The sequence below is a fragment of the Marmota marmota genome, unplaced genomic scaffold, assembly GCF_001458135.2.
Source record: "Marmota marmota marmota unplaced genomic scaffold, marMar, whole genome shotgun sequence".
Classification (NCBI taxonomy): domain Eukaryota; kingdom Metazoa; phylum Chordata; class Mammalia; order Rodentia; family Sciuridae; genus Marmota; species Marmota marmota.
This window is the reverse complement of record NW_026000174.1, coordinates 17599547-17622120: the sequence shown is the minus strand read 5'-3', so window position 1 is coordinate 17622120 and position 22574 is coordinate 17599547. Positions and strand designations below refer to the sequence as shown.

The window sequence follows — 22574 nt, the reverse complement described above, 5'->3', positions numbered from 1 at the left end:
GGATACACTGGGGACCTATGTTCTTAAAGCCTCAAGAAAGTCACTGAGATAACTAAGCAGGAATAAAACTGGTCTTCAACTCAAATATCTTTCAGCCTTCAATTTAACTTCATATTTCCTTCTTCTTGGCAGTGAAAGACAGAGGTTTTAAGATCAGAAAAATGGCCTCAACTGACTGAGCAGAGAGATGGAAAAGACAGATTTCTTAGATGTGATTTTGGCTGAGAGACTGGAAAGGAATCAAGAAGAAAGGATCAGATCTGGAAAGAAGGGCACTGATGGGGATCAGGAGTGTGAGCATAGGAAGAGGGACAGGCACACAAGCCCAAGATGAGAGCAGCATGTGGGGAAGTTTTAAGGCAGATAGAGAGAAGAGAATAGCAGGGCTCTAAGTACCAGTGGATACAATATGTGGATAGAATTTGATTACAATATGAACAGTCAGCAAGACTGAATTCATTTCTGGAATTTACTTGTTTGATTTCTTGTTTATGGATCTTTCATTTCCTAGAAAACTGCCATTATTAAACATTCCAGGCAAATATCTGCTGCATTTAGCGCTCATCTTCATGGGACTTAAGGAGATTGAAAGGGAATTGAGAGTCTCAAAGGGCCAAAACATACTTCACAAGACAGGAAGATGTTGATTTATTGATTATAATTGGAAGTAATGTGTCCCTTGGAAGGTAAATTCTTAGGCCAGTATTTGGTGAGCATGGATGTGTGCAAATGATGCACAAGTAGAGTCTTAAGACGCAGTTCTGTTTATTTCAGAGATTTTTTTTTCTTATCATAGAAGTGGGGAAAATAGAGGACGGGACGGGAGGGGGGGAGGAAGGGGCGCCGGCGGCGGGCGGGATCCTGCGAGGCGCGTGAAGCCTCGCTGGCGCCTGGTCCGGGATCCAGACGCTGGCGGGCGCGGAGTTTCTCACGACGGGCCGAGCCCGCCTCTGCTGACAGCATTTCAGAAAGCATCTACTTTTCTTGATGGATCCATTCATCAAATGAAATATGCGTGTACTATTTTTAAAAGCTTTTTACATCATCATAGAAAAGTTTACCCCCCCCAAATGAAAATGAGGACATTTGAGAGAGTGATCTGAGAAAGTGTCTTGTCAAATTGGTGAACCAAAGGATAAGTACTGAATAAATTAATCTAAAACATTATTTTTTAAACCAGAAGGCTCTCATCTTGACAGAAAAACAATTTTGATTCAGTGTGTATCTTATGAAATGCAAAGTGAGAGACAAAAACAGACTTAATATAGATGAAGATATTTAGTAAATAAGCATTGTCAACTGTATTCTCATGAAGATAACTCAGTAATGTGAAATCCTGTACAAATCCTTGATTGTGGCCCTAAAAACAAGACTGTTTTTGATGGGACTGATATTAAGAGAAGTAGGACTATTTGTGCATTCAACTCAGAGTGATAGAATTTGTAATCATCGGTATGAATGGCTTAATAGAGGAAATAAAGAAGATTTCATCTACATCCAAAAGTACAGTCATTTTTTTTACTGCTATTATTTTGAAAACCTTTTCATAACCATTTAAAAATAATTGACAACTATTTTTTAAAGATTAAAGAAAGGCAGATGTCTGCAAATAATTCTCCTCCATCAGCCCAGAAGTCTGTGTTACCTGCAACTATTCCTCCTGTGCTTCCAACTCCTTCTCCGTGTTCAAGTCCTCAGACAGGACTCTCTTCCCGACTCTCTAATGGAAGCTTCAGTGCACCATCACTCACCAACTCCAGAGGCTCTGTGCATACAGTTTCATTTCTACTGCAGATTGGCCTCACACGAGAGAGTGTTACCATTGAAGCCCAAGAACTATCTTTATCTGCTGTCAAGGATCTTGTGTGCTCCATTGTTTATCAAAAGTTTCCAGAGTGTGGATTCTTTGGCATGTATGATAAAATTCTTCTCTTTCGCCATGACATGAACTCAGAAAATATTTTGCAGCTGATTACCTCAGCAGATGAAATACATGAAGGAGATCTAGTAGAAGTTGTTCTTTCAGCTTTGGCCACAGTAGAAGACGGAAAGATTCAACCACATACTCTCTATGTACATTCTTACAAAGCTCCTACTTTTTGTGATTATTGTGGTGAGATGCTGTGGGGATTGGTACGTCAGGGACTAAAATGTGAAGGTTGTGGACTAAATTATCACAAACGATGTGCCTTCAAGATACCAAATAACTGTAGTGGAGTAAGAAAGAGACGGCTATTGAATGTATCTCTACCAGGACCTGGCCTCTCAGTTCCAAGACCCCTACAGCCTGAGTGTATAGCCCTTCTCAGTGAAGAGTCACATGTTCACCAAGAACCAAGTAAGAGAATTCCATCTTGGAGTGGTCGCCCAATCTGGATGGAAAAGATGGTAATGTGCAGAGTAAAAGTTCCACACACGTTTGCTGTTCACTCTTACGGCCGCCCCACAATATGTCAGTACTGCAAACGGTTACTGAAAGGTCTCTTTCACCAAGGAATACAGTGCAAAGATTGTAAATTCAATTGCCATAAACGCTGTGCATCAAAAGTACCAAGAGACTGCCTTGGAGAGGTTACTTTCAATGGAGAACCTTCCAGTCTGGGAACAGATACAGATATACCAATGGACATTGACAATAGTGACATAAATAGTGATGGTAGTCGAGGCTTGGATGACACAGAAGAGCCATCTCCCCCAGAAGATAAAATGTTCTTCCTGGATCCATCTGATCTTGATGTGGAACGAGATGAAGAAGCTATTAAAACAATCAGTCCATCAACAAGCAATAATATTCCGCTAATGAGAGTCGTACAATCCATCAAGCACACAAAGAGGAAGAGCAGCACAATGGTGAAGGAAGGGTGGATGGTCCATTACACCAGCAGGGATAATCTGAGAAAGAGGCATTATTGGAGACTTGACAGCAAAAGTCTAACATTATTTCAAAATGAATCTGGATCAAAGTATTACAAGGAAATTCCACTTTCAGAAATTCTCCAAGTATCTTCACCACGAGATTTCACAAACATTTCACAAGGCAGTAACCCACACTGTTTTGAAATCATCACTGACACTATGGTATACTTTGTTGGTGAGAACAATGGGGACAACTCTCACAATCCTGTTCTTGCTGCCACTGGAGTTGGACTTGATGTAGCACAGAGCTGGGAAAAAGCAATTCGCCAAGCCCTCATGCCAGTGACCCCTCAAGCAAGTGTTTGCACTTCTCCAGGGCAGGGGAAAGACCACAAAGATTTATCTACCAGTATCTCTGTATCTAATTGTCAGGTCCAGGAGAATGTGGACATCAGTACCGTTTATCAGATCTTTGCAGATGAGGTGCTTGGTTCTGGCCAGTTTGGCATTGTTTATGGAGGAAAACATAGAAAGACTGGAAGGGATGTGGCTATTAAAGTAATTGATAAGATGAGATTTCCCACAAAGCAGGAAAGTCAGCTCCGTAATGAAGTGGCTATTTTACAGAATTTGCATCATCCTGGGATTGTAAACCTGGAATGTATGTTTGAAACACCAGAACGAGTCTTTGTGGTAATGGAAAAGTTGCATGGAGATATGTTGGAAATGATTCTATCCAGTGAGAAAAGTCGCCTTCCAGAACGAATTACAAAATTCATGGTCACACAGATACTTGTTGCTTTGAGGAATCTACATTTTAAGAATATTGTGCACTGTGATTTAAAGCCAGAAAATGTGCTGCTTGCATCAGCAGAGCCCTTTCCTCAGGTGAAGTTGTGTGACTTTGGATTTGCACGCATTATTGGTGAGAAGTCATTTCGGAGATCTGTAGTAGGAACTCCAGCATACTTAGCCCCTGAGGTTCTCAGAAGCAAAGGTTACAACCGTTCTCTAGATATGTGGTCAGTGGGAGTCATTGTCTATGTGAGCCTCAGTGGTACATTTCCATTCAATGAGGATGAAGATATAAATGACCAGATCCAAAATGCTGCATTTATGTATCCACCAAATCCATGGAGAGAAATTTCTGGTGAAGCAATTGATTTGATAAACAACCTGCTTCAAGTGAAGATGAGAAAACGCTACAGTGTTGACAAATCTCTTAGTCATCCCTGGCTACAGGACTATCAGACATGGCTTGACCTTAGAGAATTTGAAACTCGCATTGGAGAACGTTACATTACACATGAAAGTGATGATGCTCGCTGGGAAATACATGCATATACACATAACCTTGTATACCCAAAGCACTTCATTATGGCTCCCAATCCAGATGATATGGAAGAAGATCCTTAATTATCAATGAGCTAACTTCAATAAGGAAGGATTTAATTTTATGGACTGATATTTTGCTTCATAACTGTTATTTGTATGTTGTCATCTGCAAGGAAGCCAAGACATGAGGAAATACAAGGAATTGGTGATAATCAATACTGTAGTTCATATGTAGGTACAGGAAGGGAAGCTAAGTAATAAAAACACATAATGGAATCAAGGGGAAGCTTTCTATAAATTTTTATAGCATAAGTAATAACTGGTTTTGTATTATTTCCTGATCCTTCACTTAAGTACAATAATGCCACTTAATTTATCTTCCCTTTCCTGATCTTATGTCATTTTTTTTTTAAAGGCAAGCTAGCAAAGCTTGACCAAATCATACAAGGATTGTAAAGTTGATTACTAAACATATTTTCATTGAAGCAATAACTGTGAGGCTAATAATATGTGATTTACTATAAGGACTTTTAAATGTTTGTCTAACCGACCATAGGGGCATTGAAGCATTTTTCCTAGATGCCTACGGAGTGCCAGGCTGTTTTATCTTTCTTGGTTAGGTCAGTTAAGACTCTAAAACAGTGATTCCTTACTTTTTTGGAGCTGCAACTCTGATTAGGGCCTCTACAACATAAGAATGAAATTATCACCTTTTGAGTATTTTGCAATAGCCACTAAGATAATTTGGAATGATTGGTGTTACCAAAAAAATAGGAGTAGGTACTGCTGGTGTAAGTACTGTGTGGTTATGTGTGCCTTCTTGTAGCTCATTCTGCTGCTTAACATTGATGTTCCCACCTGATACCACTGTGATGCCACACTGTGTCCCCAGCACTGCATGGGTGAAGATCTGAACTTTAATTACATAATTGCTATCTTTACCCAAGGTTGAATAATTTGAGGGAGAAAAGTAAATATATACTAAAAGGAAGGCCAGTGTAGGTCAGTTAATGCTATCTATATCATCACTATATAGCAAACAGTATCTCTTTTTCTTGCCTCAGCCTATTGGAGGGTTTGCAAATGTTGGGAATGTTTTTAAATCAGTATTTTCATTTTAAGCAATTTAGGGTTTGGTTTGTGGGTGGAATAGACATGAAACACTCAGTTTATGAGGGTTGCACTATGTTATATTAGCTTAGCCCAGCAAATGAAAGAGTGGAGTAAGTGCTTCTTTTTACATTTCAGCTCCAGCAGCCAGCTATTTTAAAATAGTTACTAATACAGGTTGAGTATCCCTTATTTGAAATGCTTGGGATCAAAGTGTTCCAGATTTTAGAGTTTTTTAGATTTTACGATATTTATATAAACTTTACTGGTTGAGCATCCCTGATCTGTAAATCTGAAATGCTTTGAAATCCAAAACTTTTCGAGCTCTACATTACTTTCACATTAGGGATGTTGGGCTCAGTGGTAGTTTTTGCCAAGTATGCACAAAGCCCTCGGTTTGATCCCCATGGGGGTAGGGGGAACACAATTTAGGGATGTCAAGTTGTATTTTTCCCAAAGAAAATTTAAGATTTGGGATCCACTTAAAATATATATATAGTGGCTTTTGTTTCTTCATTTTTCAGTAATCACCACAGACCTTGTTTGTCTGTTTCCTTCTTCCACACTCTAAAAGTAAAAGATTTGGAGTCAGAAAATCTGGATTTAAGTCTTTGGCTCCATTATTTATTAGCTCTGCTGGCCTGGGTAGATAGCCCACCTAAGTCTTTAGTTCTCAGTTTATGAAATGAAGACTACAGTCCTTGCCTCTACCTTCCTCACAGTGGTTGCAAAGATCAGATATGAATGAATGTACTCAGTAAGCTCAAAATTATAAACATGAATTACTGCCCACTGAATTTGAGGTAGTAAAGGAAAAGAATGCTCCTGCACATCAACAGAGTAAGACTGAGATGGCTTTTACAGATCCCAAAAGCAACTGTCCTATTATGACAAAAACATCATTGAGAAAATAATAGAAAGATTATGCAGTGGTTATATATTCTAAGTTCTTTGAGTGTTTTAATTTATCCTCACAATATCACATGGTAAGTACATTACGAACCCCATCTTATACATGAGGAAACTAAGGCACAAAGAAATTAGCTACTAAAATTCCCACAGTAGTATGTGAATATGAACCCAGGCAGAATGTCTCCAGAATCCCTCTTCACCCTGCTGGCCATTATGCTGTACACTATCCTTTGCAAATATATTTTTTCACTGAGGGATATTCCGCACATCTCGTTAATCTGTTCTCTTAGAGCAGTTGCAAAGATTAAACCAAATTAGAGAAAACTTTGGATTTTCCCTGTGTTAGAGAATGACTTCCCCAAATTTCTCCAAAGTAAGCCTGTTTATATCAACATGCACAAAATGGAATAATTTTGAGTCACTACTGTGGTTTTACTACATAAGGTAAAAATTAACTGGAATGTTCGTTTGCTATTCTTATATAATCAAACTTTACAAGCCATGAAATTAATTGCACTCTTTTTGTTAATGCCTACGTTTTCTAAAAAGTTTTGTAAGGGCACTGTCAGATAATTTGGAGTTGAGTAATTACTCCAGATACTGTATAACTTGCATAACCTTTTGTCTTGAAATTGTGTTTGTATAAGAAATAATTGCTAGAAACATTTGATAATGTACAAAGTAGTCTAATGACATTCTTCAGTACATTTTTATATTTTTTGTTACATCCCACTTTTTGTAAATATGCTCTAAGAAGCTTGATAATAAAATGTATTTCTGTATCACTATAAAAAAAAAAGAAGTGGGGAAAATATTTATCCTTTGGCTTCACAAAAGATTTATTATCGAAGTCAGATGTTGATAGACTCGTTGTCTCATTTATTTCTAATATATATAAATTTTTTTTGTTATTTTCTTTTCTGTTGATTTTTCTTTTAATTATAAGTTTCTAAACAAGTTCCAGTTCTGAAACAATAGGAAACCATGATAGTCGGTTCTTTATTTAAATTACATATTGTACACTTTACTATAAAATTTTCTTTAAAATTCATATATTGTTTACATTAAGCCTTTATTGCCCTACTTAACTCTTGGGGATGACAGGGCAAAACCAAAACTGTTGTCAGTTGTCTGGAGGGAGAAGGACTATGTCATCAATCTCATCATTGTGGGTAGATAAAAATAGGAATCATTCTATTCCAAAACAGCTTGAATTCTCTAAATGTACCTTGCCTGGTGTTCTAACATTATGAAAGAAAATACCAAGTTTAGGAAGGTAAAGGGATTTAATATGAATGAATGCAATAGTCATTTTAAAATATGGCTAATGTATGACCAGCATCATAGCCAAGCAATCTCCTAAATAAATTATAAAATTAAAAATGTGGTGTAGAATTTTGTGTGTATGCTGCTATGTCTGCAAAATGTCTTTGGAAGGAGATCACTTATGTTTAAAGGGAATATTGAAGAAGTTTGCATCTGGGAAGGAGAAGTAAAAGTCCTGGTGTTTATAAAATGAATATTTTATTTAACTAAGAATATTGGCAATGAAATGGAGGAAATGAAGCAGAAATTTAGGGATGGATTAAAGGGTGATTAGAAGTAAGCACTGAGGTTTTGTTTTCTTTCTTTTTATTTCCTCAGTTTTCCATGTTGCAGATGCTGGTCTTATCAATGCTTTACCCATTGGAGTGTCTGTGGAATTGGGTTCTAGTTTAAAAGTCAGCCCTATGGGAGCCTCAAACTCCACCAGTACACTGTCCTCCACATTCTTTCTCACAGGGATCCCTGGCTATGAAGAATTCCACCACTGGATTTCCATCCCCTTCTGCCTCTTCTACCTTGTTGGAATAACAGGCAACTGCATCATCCTGCATATTGTCCAGACAGACCCCAGGCTCCATGAGCCCATGTATTACTTCCTGGCCATGCTCTCCCTCAGTGACTTGGGCATGTCCCTGCCTACAATGATATCACTCTTACAGGTGTTGTGGTCCATTTCCAAGGATATCCCGTTCAATATCTGTGTCATCCAAATGTTTTTGATTCACACTTTCTCCTTCACTGAATCATCTGTGCTCTTGGCCATGGCCCTTGACCGGTGTGTAGCTATCTGTCACCCCCTGCGATATGCTACTATTCTCACACCAAAGCTTATTGCCAAGATTGGAATTGCAGCCCTGCTCAGAAGTGCTATTCTAATAATTCCACTAATGGCCAGTCTGGCCTTCTTTCCCTACTGCCACTCCCATGTCCTTTCTCATTCCTACTGTCTGCACCAGGACATCATCCGCCTTGCCTGTGCTGACACCAAGTTTAATGTCATATATGGGTTGGTTGTGATTACCATGCTGTGGGGCATGGACTCTCTGGGTATTTTAGTTTCTTATGTCTTCATCCTTCATTCAGTGTTGAGGATTGCATCCCGTCAGGGGAGGCTTAAGGCTCTTAACACGTGTGCGTCTCACATCTGTGCTGTGCTCATTCTCTATGTGCCCATGATAGGCTTATCTGTTGTCCATCGTTTTGCCAAACATTCCTCTCCCCTTGTCCACATCTTCATGGCTCATATCTACTTAATGGTTCCGCCGGTGCTCAACCCAATCATCTACAGTGTGAAGACCAAACAGATCCGCCAAGGAGTCCTTCGCCTGATTCTCCCCCCAAAATCAGTTCTACTGTGATGTAGGCATGTCCTCAAGGCAGTGACAGTGTCAGTACTAATAATACAAACCTGTGGTGAATGGTCTGCTCTAAGAATTTGTAAACACAGTTGTCAACAAATTCTACCAAAGAAAAATAGAAATAGAGACAACAAAGCATCATGAAGAGGCTCTGAAGAAGACAGTGCCCACTGGGACTAGACAGCCTGACTGAACACTGCTTCATCATTCCCCTTTATATTGAATACAGTGCAGAGGAATAGGTTAGAGATTTCCATGCCTTTTCTCCCTCCTCTGTCTTTAACCTTTATTCATGGCTGCTTATCCATGAAGTTTTCCTTCATGATATCAAGCCCGAATATCTTTGGTTCTTGATATTATATAATATTTGCCATGGAGTGCTATACTACCTTTTTGTTTTATTATTATTGTGTTTGTGAATGTCCTTATTTTATCTTTCTGAAAGAGGGTGAAAGCTTTCTTTGATATAATAATCTGTGTAGAAGTTATCAGCCCTTGTGGTACATCAGCATCACCTTTCAGATGTTCATATGTGTTTCTCCTGATATGAGGTTTAGTTTTTTTTAGGAATATAAAAGAGAAGCTTCATATGTTTTTACTTTTATTTCATTCATGGAAATAATTTTAATCTTATAGAAAGCCCATACGTAGTAATTGTTGAAAACTCACAGGTAGCATCAAGAAAGGCCAGTAAAATACATTGTTTAAAATGTATCTTAAATCTGGGCATGGTGGTGCACCCTTGTAATCTCATGAACTCAAGAGGCTGAGTCAGGAGAACTGCAAATTCAAGGTCACTCTCATCAATTTAGCAAGGCCCTAAACATCTTAGCAACACCTTGTCTTAAAACAAACAAACAAAAGGCTGTGGATGTGGCTTAGCATCCGTTTAGTTTAATCCTCATTACCAAAACAAAGAAAACCAAAAATCAAACAAAATATATCTTAAAAATGGGGTAAGCCCTTTATTTAGATACCAAAAAAAGTAGCTCACTGAAGCCTAATAAGTTTGTGGTAGCAGGAAACAGAAAATGCAGGTCTTTTGGGTTTTGTCTGGAATTCCTTTTTAATACATAAAATCTACCTTTCCTGTATCTTTGAAATCATCTAGCATATGATTTTGTATAGAGTTATATAATAATAATTGCAATGTGAATGGCATTTTCTTAGTTCATGTGTCTATGATTCAAAGAAAAAAATAAACCTAGGAAAAAATAAAACTTTAAGTACGCTTTATGGGTCCTAATCTATGTATAGGTTTCAATAATAAGTAATATGCTTTCATATATATTTTCTATCAAGGAGAAACTAAATCAATTAGCACTATACTCATTGTATAAGAGGTGTTCAAACTTTACTGAATGTATAAATTAATATGAAATAAATAATAAATTTATTTGCATATACACTTTTTCAATCCTCAAGATGTGAGCCCAGTTATCTGATAAACAGTTAATGCTTTTAATACAAGAAGCCCTCCTGTTTCTGCCTTGAATTTTTAATGGTATGATAGAATCTTCTATTGCATTTGGATGTGAATTTATAAATTAGAACACAGTCTTAATCATATTACCTTGCAATATAATATCATGAATTCATTCTTGCCTTCTGAATTTACTCTTTGCATTCCTGTATAATCTGTATGATATCCAGTAACCCCCTAAAATTCTTCAGTTTTATATTCCAATCACCTACCTTTAATAAAAAATACAATGCAATTTTTTATTTTTCACAATGTCAAATGTTATCCTTTTAATTATAAATTCATCATCTTTATGCCCTGATGATGATGATGATGATGATAATGATAATAATAATAGCAGAGAAGATCACTAAATGCAATAGTAGTGTCAACAGAGCACCAACTAAATGCTTGGCATTTTTTTTTTTTTTTTGTAGAAAGCATTGTTAAGAACACTTCATTATTTCACTTAGACACTCAGTCATTCAACTAAAGAATTTAAACAGTAAAAAGTATTCAAAAAACTCTGTGGAGCCATGCATAGTGGCACATGCCTATAATCCCAGCAACTTGGGAGGTTGAGGCAGGAGGATTGCAAGTTCAAAGTCAGCATCAGTAACTCTAGCTTGGCCCTAAGTAACTTAGCGAGAACTTGTCTCAAAATTAAAACAACACCACTAACAGAATGGAGATGTTTCTCAGTGGTTAATCACAGCTGGGTACAATTCCTGATACAAGGGGAAAAATTTGTGTATAAACATCCAATTATACATCAAATCTAGAAACAGCCACATCTATCTGTGAAGAGAAAAATGCCAATATTTTTTAAATGAACTCAGTCCAATTAATTAAACTATCAGACTGTGTGTTTGTTTGTGTTATGTAAAATGGGGTATCAAAAATACAAAACATAGGGAAGAATGAAATAAAAGTGTAGTTTTTGTATTAGTATATTTTCTCTCATTCTTTTTTTTGTTTCTGTTCTTGTCTTTATGATCATGTTAAGTCAATAGCATTTCAGAATAACTTATTATAATAAAAAGATATTTTTGTAAGCCCCGTGGTAACCACAACACAAAAGTCTTACAGAAACAGACCAAAAATAATAAAGGAATCAAAATAGCCTTGATAAAATAATTTAATAACAAAGACTAAGAAAATGAGAAAAAAAGAAAGCAATTGCAACAAAATAGTAAACAATTATCAAAATGTCAGCTATATGAGTATATCTATTGATAATTATCTTAAATATAAATGGACTCATGTTCCAAATTAAAAGACAAAGAATGACCAAGAGGCTATACAAAGAAACAAAAAATTAATAAGACCAAATTGCAAACTGTTCAAAGTAACTCACTTTAATTCTAAGGTCATGTAGAGATTGAAAGTGAAGGCATGTAATAAAATATTCCATGCAACTGGAATCCAAAAGAAAGCAAGAAAAGCTCTATGTTCATCAGATAAAATAGATTTCAATCAAAAGCAGTTCAAAAAGGAGACAAGGGAGGTCAGTATGTAATGATAAAAAGATCAATTCAGCAAGATAATGTAATAATTCTTCACTTATATGCTCCCAATTTTGAAGCAAACCAATAAACCTAATGGGAGAGAGAAACTTCAATACAATAACCATAAGAGACCTTAAAATACCACTTTCAGGAGTGGACAAATCATTCAGATAGAAAATTAGAGGTGAAAATGCAGAGTGTTATGGTTTATATATGTGATGTCTCCAAAAACCTCATGTGTGAGACAATGTAAAAATGCTTAGAGGTTAAATATTGGGTTATAAGAGTCCTAACCTAATCAGTGCAATAATACCCTGATAGGAATTATCTGAGTAGTAACTGATGGCAGGGAGGGAATGACTGGAAAAGATAGGCATTGGGGATGGGATGTGTCTTTGCTAACACCAGTGTGAAGTGACATTTGGTGTCTGTTCCCCTTGACTACATTGTGACCTCCAGCCAGACTTCAGAACAATTGATTCCACTGGATTTGTATTTTGTAAAGTCAGAGGCTCCAGGGGCCAGGGCATGGGGGTGGAGTGGTGGTCAACTATGCCACTGATTCTTATTTGTATTTCATTTGGGATGAAAAAGCCTGGTTTTTATTTTATTTTTTTGTGATGCTTGATTGTGCTTGTTAAGGTGAACAAAGTCTTGGTGACTGGTGTTGATTGGCCTCAATAGTCCAAGTTTCTGAGTTTTCAGACTATTGTGTAGCAGTTGTATGTTTAACATACTGTAGCTTTTTTCCCTTGGGGGCACATATGAACAGGACATCTTGATGTGGACTCTAAACTGAAATTTTCTTGTAACTATTTTGAAATCATGCATTTTTCTAATGTTTCTTATACTTGTGCAGAGTATTGCTGCTGGTTGCTTTTTTTAAAGGAATAGCCTGAAAAATATTTGTTAAACACTTACAAATAATAAATGTACAAAATGTCAACATTAAAAAAAACCCTGATTCTTGTGATGAAGTCAGAAAGATTTTAGACACATTGCTCAGAGTAAGAAGAATATGTTTATTGAAAGAAAAGGGAAAGGGGACACTCTCAAGGGAGGAAAGTGGGTCTTCTCAGAGAAGAGAGAGACAATGTGCCTCTCTGGCATTCCAGTTTTTTGGGGGATTCCAGGGAAGTTTCCAGAGAGTCCCGCCCAGGTCCACCTCTTGACCATTGACTGACAGCAGGGTGACATCAGATTTTCCAACCCCACTGCTATAGCAACTCTATGTCACTTGACCCAGGCATATCAGTTCTAATTTGATTCTTAAGCATTTTTACAGGTTTTATGATAGGAGGAATTTTCCTTATCTTCCAGAATCTAATGAAAAGAGTCACAAAATCTCTCACCTCAAAGTAACTTGGGTTCCACTTGCCAACATTATTTCCTGCCTGCATTTCCTTGCAGACAACAGGTAGTTTCCTGAGGAATGTGACTTATGCTGTCCATTTAGGCCAGGCAGGGCTGCAGGTAAATTGCTTTTTGGCAAAAAAGCATGTGGGGGTCAGCACATTTTATAGAATTAGTTTCTTCAAGAAACTAATTCCCACCATCTTTATCTGTCTGTCCCCTAATATTTCAACAAGTCTCAATCATACTTTGAGCCCCTCCTTACTTTCTTTATTTTCCAATTACTTTGTATTTCCTAGCCCAAGCCACAGAAGCTGTTCTTTTTCCAAGGAGTCCTCACCTCTTTTAGCAAACAAACTTACTGACAACCCAAGATGTGAAAGGAATGCTGCTCATGCCACTGTTTGCTCACTACTGTTGGTTTCTATCATTGGACAGAGTTAAAAGACACACAGAGAAATAAACACATATATGCAACTATAGAACTAGACTTATGTTTACACATCAATTAAAATCATGAATCCATACAACTTCAATGAAAAATCCAAATCCCTAAAGCTCATTTTGGTCCCAAAGTTTTTTTATAAAAGCAATTCTCCAATAGTATGGAAATTATTTTTAATTATCTTCAATATTTCTCACTTTTTCAAGCCTATAGTAACCGCAAAGTAACTTGCATATTTCTAGTCAATTTCACTGTGAAAAGCAAACATAAGAAATGGTTAGCATTTGTTTTTTTAGAATTATATATTTTTTATTAGTTTTTTTTAGCTATACTACCTTTTGTAGTATACAATGTCAGCAAAATATGTGTCTCTTAAACTTATATTCTGACATTTTTTTTCACCATTCCTTCAGGAGAGAGAGAGCTTTTCCTTAAACAGAATTCCCGCAAAATGTCTCTTTCCCACTCTGCAGAAGAAGGACTAATTTTTAAAATTTCTACTTTGGGTTAGATTTGTATGTTTTAGAATATTACAAAAATAAAAGAAGGGTGGGTATGTACCAAAGTTGCAAGATATTCTTTCAAAATTGAACAATTTACGTGAAAGGCAGCAGACACATAGGAGGGTCAATGCAGTATTGCTCTCTCATCTGGAAACCAATAATTAAAGTTAAAAGAATCAACTTTTGTCTCTATTAGTTAAAAAACCACCAGTGTTAACCCATCTTCCTTTCTTGAAATCACTCTTACTAGGAAAGATCAGAAGCCTGATGGAAAGCTTATTGTGCAATCTTGAGGAATGGCCCTTGAAAACAATAAGTAGATTTTTATGCAACAGATTCAGAAATGAAGAAGAAAAAAGGGACACAAATTTTTAAATGAGTAAAGGAAACAAGAAAGTACTACATTAAAAGGGCATAAAAATTTTTAAAAAATCCCACAATATGAATAGCTTATTCTTTGTTAAATGCCAATTATAGAAGAATCATATTTAAGCTATTACATTGTTGAAGGTTAAAAATGTTGATAGTGATCAATATTATTGAAAATTAATAAAAGCAAGTTGTTTTAGTCAGTTTTGAAACTGATCAAATATTTTTGGATATTAATTTTGGGATTTTTCTTGACAATTATTGTTTATAAAATACGATTATTTCCTCTCAATTTATGTCCAGTAATTTATTTTATAATTGTCTTGATCTATTTCATGAGTTGATAGAAAGTCCTGGTTATCCTCTTATCCTTGCAATAACCTTTTTTTTTTCTTTTTTATTTGTAAGTCTCAGTTTGATATTACTCCTAGTAATTTTAAGACAATTTGGACTATTTCAGCAATTGGAATCTAGACTGCATATATTGTGAGAGATCAAATATATTGTAGTTTCACATTGTATTTTTATATCAGTCTTCTATTTCCACAGTTTTCAGGATGATTGTTAGAGCTAGTTCTATTTCAAAACTTCCCCAAATATGCTTAGAAGTATTGTGGACCATCTATATCCACTTTATTTCCTATTTTTATATATTGCCCACTAAAAATGACTTTTCCAGATGAACATTTAATATTATATTACATATTATATATATATATATATATATATATATATATATATATATATATATATATAACACAAACCATATGTATATATACGCATGTATTATGGATATATATGCATGTATTATGCATATGTATGTATGTGTGTGTGTATGTGTGGAAAGGAGAAGGTAAAATGCAACACATAGTACTAGTGGTCTTTGCACCTGTAATGTCCAAATAACCCTAGGGAAATATTTAAATTTTATACTTTATCACATGAGATCTATAAAAGTTCAGTTTTTGAAAAAGGATACATTTAAGATATACTTCCTTTGTATTTATAAATTATTTAGACATTAAATAAAAAGTGAGTGAATAACTTGCTTTTAATTTGTGCCAGTACACTCCAGGGAAATGAGCCTTGGGTGCATTTAAGTTTGGCAACATACATAATTCATAAATCATTCCAGAGAATAATTCTTATAAGAACTCAATGAGGAACTAAATTTAAAAAAATATTTAAAATATTTCTATTTGGTTCTATTTACTTATTTTACTCTCTTTCGTTAAGTAGAATCCACAATCCCATTGACTTGTATTACAGCAATTTGTTTATAAACCAATTAACTTGGAAACTCAGGTATCTCCATAACATGGCATTTTGTTGTTTTGTTTTGAGAGATTATTACTAGTGAACAAAAAGGAAAGGATGCAGGTGTCAATCAAGGTAGAATTTATGGACAGCACATTTTTACCACACTAACACGGATCTGCTTAGTCTTTACACCATAGACCAGTGGGTTTAGAAATGGAGGGACCAGCAGGTACATGCTAGAAAAGAGAATATGGATATAAGGGGGGATGTGAGAACCAAACCTATGTGTGAAGAAAGAGAAGAAGGCCAGGAAGTACAGCTGGAGAAAGACACAGATGTGAGCTATGCAGGTATTGAAGGCTTTCAACCTAGCCTCCTTCTGGGGCAAATGAAAAACTGTGACAAATATCTGGCTGTAGGAAAAAGTGATGAATGTGAGGTCAAACCCTGAAACAGTGAAGGCCACAAACAAACCATAGATTTTGTTGATCCTGATATTTTCTACAGCTAGTTTCACAATGGCCATATGCTCACAGTAGGTGTGGGAGATGACTGTCGTGTGATAAAACTGAAACCGATACTTTATCAATAGTAGGCAAGGTGCTGCAAGAATGGCAGCCCTGAGTACTACAACAGTTCCTAGTTGAGCAACCAGCTTGTGGGTAAAGATGGTGGCATATCTCAGTGGATAACAGATGGCCACATACCGGTCCAGGGCCATGGCTAGAAGGATGCCTGACTCGATACACTCAAATGTATGGATGAACCACATTTGAAGCAAGCAGGAGTCAAAATAGATTTCTTGTGCATGAAACCAGAATATTCCAAGCATCTTGGGCATAATGCTGCTAACAAGTACAATATCTGTGACTCCTAGCATGCCTATAAAAATGTACATGGGCTCATGGAGGCTGGGCTCTGATTTGATGATAAACAGAAGCAAAGAATTTCCAATCATGGCCAGGATATACATGGCACAGAATGGGATCCCAATCCAGCTCTGCACAGACTCTAGGCCTGGGATCCCAATTAGTGTCAAGACAGAGGGCATGAAGACTGTCACGTTGGAGAGGAACATTGTGCTCTTGAGCCTCCTGATGGAAACAAAAGAAGTTTCTCGGTCAGTGCTATTGCACTCTAAATTACTGTTTTTACCCAAAGTCATCATACTGAGTCTTTAATTTTGATAGGACTCTAAGATCATATTATCTACCTCATTTCTATGATTGAAGTGAAAAGAGAGCTCTATACAGACAGATCACTGTTTTCAGAAAGGACATCCATGGGTACTGTGCCAGGATAAGAGATGTTACATGTGTGGCAGGTCCGTTGCATTAGGATCAGCAAAATCCCTTCTGTATGGGTTTAAACTACTGACCTGTCTGTTATTTCCTTGCCGTATCTCTGGACACACAAATACACACACACACAAAAGAAATAAAAGAAAAATATATAGATTTACTTATTTTGATTGTAAATTTGCATTTAATCACAGTTTGGTGAGTTCCTACTTATTCCACTTTTCAGCTATTCCTCTAGTACTCTATTCCCATTGCCTTCAGGTGAGGAATAGTCATTTTGGTCTAGCAAATTCTAAGATTCTGGACAGAATATTAATGTAAAAAGAACTCTCTAGAAGATACTATAAATATAAATATTTAAAATTCAAAAGCACAATATATTCATGTATCTATAATGTTTTCACATCATCTGGAAAATTTGTATCATCTCATGATCTCAGGTATAACAAATTAATAGAAACTAAAGGGATAAAAAAACTAGATTTCTTAAAAGGAATCAAATAATGTACTAGACAAGGAAGACAGACTTTAGGATAACAGAAATGATTAAGAAGAGGTCTATAGAATAACTAAAGAGAATTTAAGGACTTATTTATTCTGATGACTGAATTTTCTCAAAACTTGACCTCTGACATCTTATATGAAAGTTCTCATTACATTGTGGCACATGCCTATAATTCAAGTAATTTTGGAGGGTGAGACAGGAGGATTGCAAACAAAGCCAGCTTTGGCAACTTAGCAAGACCCTGTCTTGAGAAAAAAAAATTCTCAAAAATACCACTTTAAAAATTATGCATTTTGAATCAAGAAAATCTCAAGTTATATATTGGAAAAATATTTATGATTTCATAAAAAAAATAGACTTAGGTTCTTTCTTCTTTTTCCCCTAGACTTTCCAAAAGGGCTTATTATGCTAGCAGACCCACGAATCACTTATTCCTATACTCAATATCAAAATATGCCAGAAAGCAGGTGTGGTTAATGGTGCTGATTCTCTGGTCAAAGAATGAGTTATCAGAGAACATGCATTTGGGAGAAACTAGCCAGTTAACTCAACACAGTGATATGCACAGGTTTGCAATTCTTAAATCTATGACAACATTCTGTAAGTCAATTTTTCTATTTGAGCATCTTTTTTCTTCTGCAAAGATAATAGATTGGAATAAGAATTCTCCTGGAGCAATCACAGTGTCTGACTTATTCAAAAATAAAGAGGCAATGTGTGAGCACTTCCTGACAAGTACAGATAGTGGGGAAGGGAGCATGTAAGTACCTAGTTAGTTAAATGGAGCTATTGTAATTGCAAACACTGATAAGAAAAAATTGTGGGGTAGCTTGGGGATAGTGAGCCTTGCTCCTTACTTATTGTGAGATGACTGTTCTCTTACCAGGTATCTGCAGGTACTGTCAGTTCTTCATGTCACTGTCACTCATTGCTCATCTTTTTTTTTTTCTCCGCATTCCAGTCTCATGTCCTTGAGTTTTGTGTTTTGTGCTCTGTGTAACAGAACACAGTTAATGTCATGAATTCTAATCCATTTGATGCCACTGTTATCTGCCAATGTGATACTGTGGACATCTCTGGGATGGTTTCTCACACTTTTCTTTTGTCTCTGCAATACAGATACATTTCTCTTTCTCTACATCTATCTGAGACCATGCTGTGTGTCCATCCTTCTACAAAACTTATAGCAAGTTCTCTAGCATTCTGAGGTATAAATTTCCTGAGATTGAATTGTGGAATAAATCTCCTGGCTACTGAGTATAATGTTCTCTATCAAGTGTGTGTTGAAGATGGTGGAGTTATAATCTTGGCCTGAGGGATTTCCTCATCCCTAGTTGAAACCTTAAGAGAGCTAGTGGATTTTAAGTCAGTCCTCTTGGGTTCATGCACACTCAATATACCTGCAATTATTTCTACACTTGCAGAAATCACTTCACTTTCTTCTTTTTTAAAAAATTTTATTCCCAATAGGATAAGTGGAAAGAAATTGATATTTAAAAGTTTTATTCCTTTATACAAATTTCCTTTTCTTACTTTCTGTCCTTACTTTAAAAAACATCTAAAGTCCTCTTAAATGCTGAAATATTCCTTTGCCAATTCCACTCTATCTTTACACATCCTTGTGATATTTACTTTAATTAAAGCAAAGTTTTTCTCATTCTTTCTGGAAAGAAAAGTGTGTTCATATTTAATTACCTCTTTATCATGTATTTATCTGTTGGCCTTCTGCAGTCTCATTCTTTCCAATTTCACGTTATTGAAATCATTTTTTTGCTAACTCAATGACATTACCATAATGACTAATTATAATAGACATTCTTCCATGTAGAACTCTGAGCAAGTTATTGCACAAGTCACTAATTTTTTTATTCGTACTTCCCCTTCTCTCCCTTTTACTTGCTACTTTCCTTCCTTCTCTTCTTTCAAAAAGCAGTTTTGATATACCTCCTATGTGTGAAGAAATCATGCAAAGTGCTGTGGATGCAAACAAAAAAAAATGGTACAATCTTCAAATCATTAGTCTTAGGGACTACAAGTTGGCATGCTATTTATCATGAAAACTGAGAAATTTAAGAGATGTATGCAAATGGTATATATCACTCTCCTTGACAATTTCTCACTAGGTTCTATACTTTCCTGTATGTAGCCAACTAAGAGGTACTTGAGTTAATTGGAGACATTGGCAAATGAACAAGAAAGTTAATGGTGCATAATATTTACAATGGATTTCAGGGAGCATAAGAGAGAAGGATGAAGATATAAGTCATCTGCTCTGCTCTTTCCAGAATTCCTCTGTGAATAAATGGAAATGAATGATATTTGTTAGGCTGAGCAGAATTGACTCTAAAAGCATATTGGCATCTGTGCTAATTCTCAACTTCTTCAATAATCAACAAATAATCTATAATAGTTGGTTCCTTTCTCTTTTTTCTACTAATTTTATTTAAATGTCTGGTAAGCCCAAAATTCTATTCTGAGTCCTTTCACTCTAAAACTTCTAGAATTTGCTAGTGATTACATCTGCTCAAAATAATGTAATTAGGGGCTGGGGTTGTGGTTCAGCAGTAGAGTGCTTGCCTTGCATGTGTGAAGCACTGGGTTTGATTCTCAGCACCACATAAAAATAGATAAACAAAATAAAGTATTGTGTCCATCTATAACTAGAAAATATATATGTAAAAGTAATGTAATTATTACCATTATCATAATTCCTATAACATTATTTCCAGTTCAGATCTTCTCCTTCTTTATTCCAGGTACAAAGGGTCAGCATGTCTTATCTAAATCTCAGTTCATGACTGTATTCTTTGAAAAAAGTCATTTAGGACTTCATTTAGCTTTAGAGTGGGTTAAAAAATCAGTTTACATGTAAAGTTTGGTAATACCTTCACACATGGATCAATGCCTATATATTTCAATAATTTCAACTAATCTACTGCTCATTTATAAAGGGGCATCAAACTTAATCTGTTTCCCCCAAGTACATACATATGTATTCATTTTGAAGCACAGACCAATCTGACATCATAAGTCTTTAGCAGAGTAAAATCTATTAAGCCTGTTTTCTCTCTTTTTATTAAATGAGGAAAATTTCATTTTAAAATATTGTAAAAATGGTGATACGTTGAATGTCCATAATTTATTCTTTTAAGTGGAACATCAGAAATATATTCCTTTATTCCACAGTGTTTTGTTACATAGAAGAGCATGATTCAACATCAGAACTTCATGTTCTTGACAGAATAACAGTGACATTATAATGAATTCTACTTAAGTCATTCATTTTGCTAAGAGATACAATGTTTATGAAATACAATCTAACACGAACTATTTAGATCTAAATACCAAGAAATGTTTGTTTCCTTGCTAATTATCTTCTTTTTCTCTTTGATCATCTAATTCATCTAAAGAAAAAATTGATCTGAATGTGCTCTTCGTATTCTTTGCTTTTTCCTTATTACCTGCCTCAATTTTCTACTCATCTCTAAATGTATATGTTTGTTGTACTAATTAACATTTTACGATTTTGCATTTTGTAGTAATTTTGCTATTTTTGTTGTTGTTACTTGTGCTCCTTATGGATTGGGTTGTATGGGAACCAAACTTTGATAGGAAGATTTGTGGAGAAGATTAATTTAAAATCAAGGCTTGAATTAATATCAGTAACAAATGGAAAAAAAAAAACCCTAGGGAGATGAGTTGTTTTGCAACCACTAGAGTGTTCTGAAGTTGAATGCAATGTATCCCAAGTTGGGATAAAGGGACTAAGTCTTATGACCTCACATACAGTCACTGAATACATCATTGTAGCAGAAAAGGTAAACATCCCAATCTGTAACTGTCAGAATGGATCAATGACCCATTCAGCTAGAGGCAGCCCAGTGTAGTCAAATAATTACCACTAAGTAGCCTGTTTGCCTCCCTAAGGAATTATACCAGGTCAGGGTCAAGCTGGCATTCATACACAGGTGTAGCTGGACCAGCATGTCAAAGTAGAGCTGCCAGGACCATTTGTGATCTCCACCTTTGCCATCATGGCTACACCATTTATAGGTATATTATACAAATATCAGTGTGTTTAATATCAGTATCCAGAGACCGTCAAATTTTAATTCTGTTTATCTACAGTGGTTTATCCTTCTTCCCATTGTCTTCTCTTTCATAGAATGTCCTCTGGTTGGCAAAAAAAGCAATAAGAAAGTATTCACACTTAGCTTTCACTCCCATAAACCTTTCATATCCATACAATCAAATGCCTTCTTTATTGTCCAATTTTTCTCTTTCTAAGTCTCTAACTTGCTTGTCAAATATTTGCTGCTTCCCACAAGCCACTGCATACTATAACCAGTGGTCCCTTAATTTCTCACTAAATTCATGACCAGTTGCAATGCTGGACATTATGCCATTGGGAAGATTTTAAATATCCAAGGTCATTACTAATCAAAGAGAAAGCATGCTTTTTTAAGTTTTCATGCACAAATTAAGCTAACAAATTCATGAACCAATCTTTAGAATTTTCTTTCTCTGTCATCTGTTTAAAACAGATCCTATATGTGACCAAAAATGTGAGTTAATGCAAAGTTGTTATAACACTGAGAGTTAACATAAAAATTGGCCTAATGCTTTTGCAAATTGACTATGCCTAACAGGCATGGTTAGGGTTTCTATTTTTAATATACTGTTTTCATCTTGTGTAGGAGTTTATACCTTATTGTTTATGACATATGTTGAAAATTGGTGGGTAATCTTCCTATATTATTCATTTGTGTTCCATGTTGAGAATAAGTAACATACTAGCAGCTCTTTTTTATTAGTTTTAATTACTTATACATTACAGTAGGCTGCATTATGATACATCATACATATATGAAGTATAATTTCTCATTTCTCTGGTTGTTCATTATGTAGAATCCCACCAATTATTTAGTTATATATATATATATATATATATATATATATATATATATATAT

General features: G+C 35.6%; 3 protein-coding genes across 3 annotated transcripts; 2 read left to right on the top strand and 1 right to left on the bottom strand.

Moving 5' to 3' along the window:
• The first annotated feature begins 817 nt into the window (after positions 1 to 817).
• LOC107135583 (serine/threonine-protein kinase D3-like) lies at positions 818 to 6995 on the top strand. The gene has a single exon (XM_048788185.1). It carries the CDS (start codon positions 1600 to 1602, stop codon positions 4270 to 4272), a length of 2673 nt encoding a protein of 890 aa, XP_048644142.1. The 5' UTR covers positions 818 to 1599; the 3' UTR covers positions 4273 to 6995.
• Positions 6996 to 7943: 948 nt separating this feature from the next.
• On the top strand, positions 7944 to 8897 carry LOC107157239 (olfactory receptor 51G2-like). The gene has a single exon (XM_015503577.1). The coding sequence runs from the start codon at positions 7944 to 7946 to the stop codon at positions 8895 to 8897; it is 954 nt and encodes a 317-aa protein (XP_015359063.1).
• Positions 8898 to 9862: 965 nt separating this feature from the next.
• LOC107157230 (olfactory receptor 52A1-like) lies at positions 9863 to 16875 on the bottom strand. The gene is made up of 2 exons (XM_015503565.2): positions 15950 to 16875; positions 9863 to 9977 (listed from the first exon to the last, which is right to left on the bottom strand). Exons 1-2 carry the CDS (start codon positions 16873 to 16875, stop codon positions 9863 to 9865), a joined length of 1041 nt encoding a protein of 346 aa, XP_015359051.2.
• Between the last annotated feature and the right edge of the window lie 5699 nt (positions 16876 to 22574).